This window comes from Rattus rattus, chromosome 8 (genome assembly GCF_011064425.1).
Source record: "Rattus rattus isolate New Zealand chromosome 8, Rrattus_CSIRO_v1, whole genome shotgun sequence".
In the NCBI taxonomy this organism is placed as follows: Eukaryota; Metazoa; Chordata; class Mammalia; order Rodentia; family Muridae; genus Rattus; species Rattus rattus.
In genome coordinates this window covers 31810521-31814444 of record NC_046161.1, presented here as the reverse complement: position 1 = coordinate 31814444, position 3924 = coordinate 31810521, and the positions used below count along the sequence as shown (strand labels likewise).

Sequence of the window (3924 nt, the reverse complement as noted above, 5' to 3'; positions counted from 1 at the left end):
CAATTTAGAACTAAGATCTGTAAAACAATTAAAAAGCAGTGTGTGTGTGTGTCCTGGAAATTGTCTTCCTTTTTATTTTTTTTTCACAAAACATATTCTTTACCATCTTACTAGTCTATAACCTTCTGACATCACAAGCATCTTTGCCTTTCCTCAGAGCTGTATGGGTTTTTATTTTTATTTTTTAACCCTGACACCAAAGCTAGGCAAAGTAATTCAACATAAATGAAATACTCCCAAGGACAGGCAAAAAGAGTCAAGATACACCCACTCCCAGAGTTAGGAGACCCTCAAAATACAAAGCTAACTTCTGCAACATATATACAGAGCACCTGGTGCCACATGCAGGCCACATGTTTGCCACTTAAGTTTCTGTGAGCCTATATATGCCTTGCATAGTTGATTCAGGGGGCCATGTTTTCCTAGCATCCTCTAACCTCTCTGAGTCCTAGAAATTTTCTGACCACTCATCCTTGTGATTCTCCAAACTCTTAAGAGAAGGAATTAATGAAGACCTCTGATTTCGACTCTCTCTACATACTCACTAGCCGTATTTTTATTTTTGATCAAAGCCTAGAAATTTTGATTTCAATAATAGGATGCATGCTCAGTTTATATTTATTTCTTTGACAAACTGCATCATTGTATGTAGAATTCTGAGACAGACAGAAAATGAAATTATTTAAGGAAAAAGGTAGTGCTAATAAATTAATATTATAGGATTTGTTCGAGTAAAACACAAAATTCCTCTACTGATAACTAGTAAACTTGCTAAGACAAATTCTTCCCCATAGATATATAACAGGTACTTATATACAAATGCCCTCACATCCATAAGGGAAATATCTAAATAAGTTCCCCTTATCATGAATAATCTAAGTTGTTTCATTTTCAGTCTGAGACCACTGGAATCACAATAGACTCAAAACCCCTCTTGACCAAAACTGCTATAAGATCAGATTGAAAAGGACTTTTGCCCTTCTTATTTCAGCCTTTGAAGAAATAACAGAACATTTCAAGATGAACTAGCCCACCAATATTCCAGGGGGGTCATTAACTGAATAAAAGAAACTTTGTTGACTATACATGGACTGACCCATGGTTCAGTCCATATGTAGCAGAGGATGGCCTTCTTGGGCACTAATGGAAGAAGAAGCCTTTGATTCGGCCAAGACTGGACCTCCCAGTGTAGGGGAATGTCAGGAGGGAGGGGGAAGGGAGATGGATGGGGAGGGGAACACCCTTATAGAAGAAGGGGAGGGAGATAGGATAGAGCACTTATGTCCGGGAAACCGGGAAAGGGAATAACATTTGAAATGTAAATAAAAAATACCCCCAAAAAAAGAAAAAAAAAGAGATTTTGTCTTTAAGACTACAGAAATCAGTATCTCAATGGCATAGGAACATAGGACTTCTGGATGTGCTCTATTCGAAGGTCACATAGTTGTGCTTAAGAAGAAGCTCATTGGTGGAGTGCTTGCCTAGCACACAAGAGAACCAGAATATGAACTCCTACACATAAACTTCAAAGAGAAAATGTACATTTAAAACAACTTGACCATTTGTTTTCTGAGTATAATATCATCCAGGGTTCTGTGCTTCAGTCTTCATTATTTCTAAGCCTTGAGCGTAGCATTCTGGAAGACAGCTGCACAAAAGTGTTTGTCCTGTTTTCAGTACTGACAAAAAACACTTACGATTTGAAAAAATTACAAGACAAATTAATTTTTTTACTCTAAAAGGATTATGGGTTACTTACACTTCACAGTCCTATGAAAGTTCCTCAGTATTAACTCAACTATGCATAATGATGAATACTTTCAATTTCACAATAGTCTCACATAAGTATTTTTATTTTGCTTCTGTAATTGTTTTGTGTTGTTTTTAAATTGTAGCCATATTAAAGTTTTCAAAACTGTGAGTAGAATCCAGTACTCATGAATGCAAACAAATGGTCTGACAAGGAACGATTTCTGCTGTCTGTGCCCCAGTTGTAGCCATCATTTATTCTGATATTCTCCCATAACAAATATAAATGCCACTTAAGTAAAAATCCTTTTCTTCAATGTTCTTCTTAGTGCAACATGCACGTCCTTATTCCTTATACTGTAGATGAAAGGATTCAACATTGGGCCCAAGATGGTATAAAAAATGGTAGACACTTTATCTCCATCCACAGATGCACTAGAGGGCTTAAAATACATGAACAATACAGCTCCAAAGAAAATAGAAACTGCTATGACATGGGAGCCACAGGTACTGAAGGCTTTTGACCTACCTTCTGCAGAATAGATGCTGAGGATGTTGGAAAGGATCAAGGTGTAAGAAACAAAGAGAGTCAATGTAGGTCCTATCACATTGACACCCACAACAGTAAAAACCACCAGCTCATTGGTGGAGATGCTTGTGCAGGAGAGCTTCTGGAGAGGAGGTATATCACACATGTAGTGATTGATGATGTTGCCCTTACAGAAGGTCAAGCTTAGCATACTACCAGTATGTGCCATGGCACCCACAAACCCCATCATGTACACCCCCACTGTCATCAAGAGGCAGACTTGATGAGACATGGTGACCTGGTAAAGCAGAGGCTTACAGATAGCAGCATATCTGTCATAGGCCATTGCTGTCAGAATGTAGCATTCATCAATAACAAAGAAGCAGAAGAAAAAGAGCTGAGTCATGCACTCAGCGTGAGAGATTATGTTCTGCTTCACAAAACCCACCAGCATTCTGGGGGTTATGACAGTGGAGTAGCAGAAATCAATAAAGGAAAGGTTGAAGAGAAAGTAGTACATGGGGGTGTGCAGGTGAGGATTCAAAACAATCAGAACGATTAAGCCCAGGTTCCCCACCACAGAGACAAAATAGATTCCCAAGAAGAGGAAGAAGAGAGGCAGCTGGAGCTCTGGTTGCTGTGTCAAGCCCAGCAGGATGAATTCTTTCACTGAAGAGGCATTTCCTAAAGTCATTCTTCCCTAGGTCATATCTGTAAGAATAGTTAACAATGTAGCATTAAAATGAAATCCTAGCCATCCTCAATCTACCACACTAAAGTTAGACTAAGAACCAGAATAGGAAGATAAATTCATGCTCACACTTCTCTGTGTGTTTTCTTCCTCTATATTTTATGAGAATTAAAGTACCTAAATAACTATGTTTATGAAAGGCATTTCGAAATAATATTCAGGGAGTCGATGACCATTATTGTCTTTGTAGGATCTCGGTTTTACTTCTACCTTGACAATCTATTCCCTACTTCAGCCTCAGTGGTAATCTCAAAAGACAAGAGAAAAGGAATATCAAAGACTCACTGGGTCCTCAAAGTCAGTTTGTGGGAAAGAAAATCATGCATCCAATTCAATACCTACCTTTGTAATTCGGAACAGCACAAGTGACCCTATTGACTCTTCTATAGCCTCGCAGAAGGACAAGTACGAATGGCATGGGTGAGCTGTAAGGTGTTGAGCCCAGAAAGAAATTATTTTCTAGTGTTATCGTTATTAGGTTTTGGCTTTTTAGTGATGAGGAGACTAAATTTTTGACTGCAGAATCCAGAATCCTCATTTCTCCAGGTTTTTGGAAGCCATGAGTACTGGATCATGATTTTTGCTGGTGGCTTTTCTTACGATGCCTTCTTCAGAGGTTGGCAAATACCATTTATTGATGTCACAAGAGCCATCTGGCAATGACCCAAGAGGATTTTATAAGTTTTTAATCTTAGGGACCTGATTAAAACTTTAAAGGCTTATGTTTCCCAGGCTTATGATCCCCCCAAGAGATCAGGCTTTGTTGCTATGGTACTTAAAATTAGTGTAATAGTAATAAAAGTGCCTCATTTAGAGACATGTTTTATGTTTGTGTTTGAAAATTTTCTACACTTTCCTGATGAAGTTCATCCATGATGTCATCTCTTCTATCTTT

The 3924-nt window shown here is 38.3% G+C and overlaps 1 protein-coding gene across 1 annotated transcript; it reads right to left on the bottom strand.

Annotated features, from left to right (window-relative positions):
• Window positions 1–2042: 2042 nt before the first annotated feature.
• Window positions 2043–2987, bottom strand: LOC116907678 (olfactory receptor 145-like). The gene is given in 1 exon segment (XM_032910773.1): window positions 2043–2987. A coding segment is annotated over 1 exon segment (945 nt).
• Window positions 2988–3924: the final 937 nt, after the last annotated feature.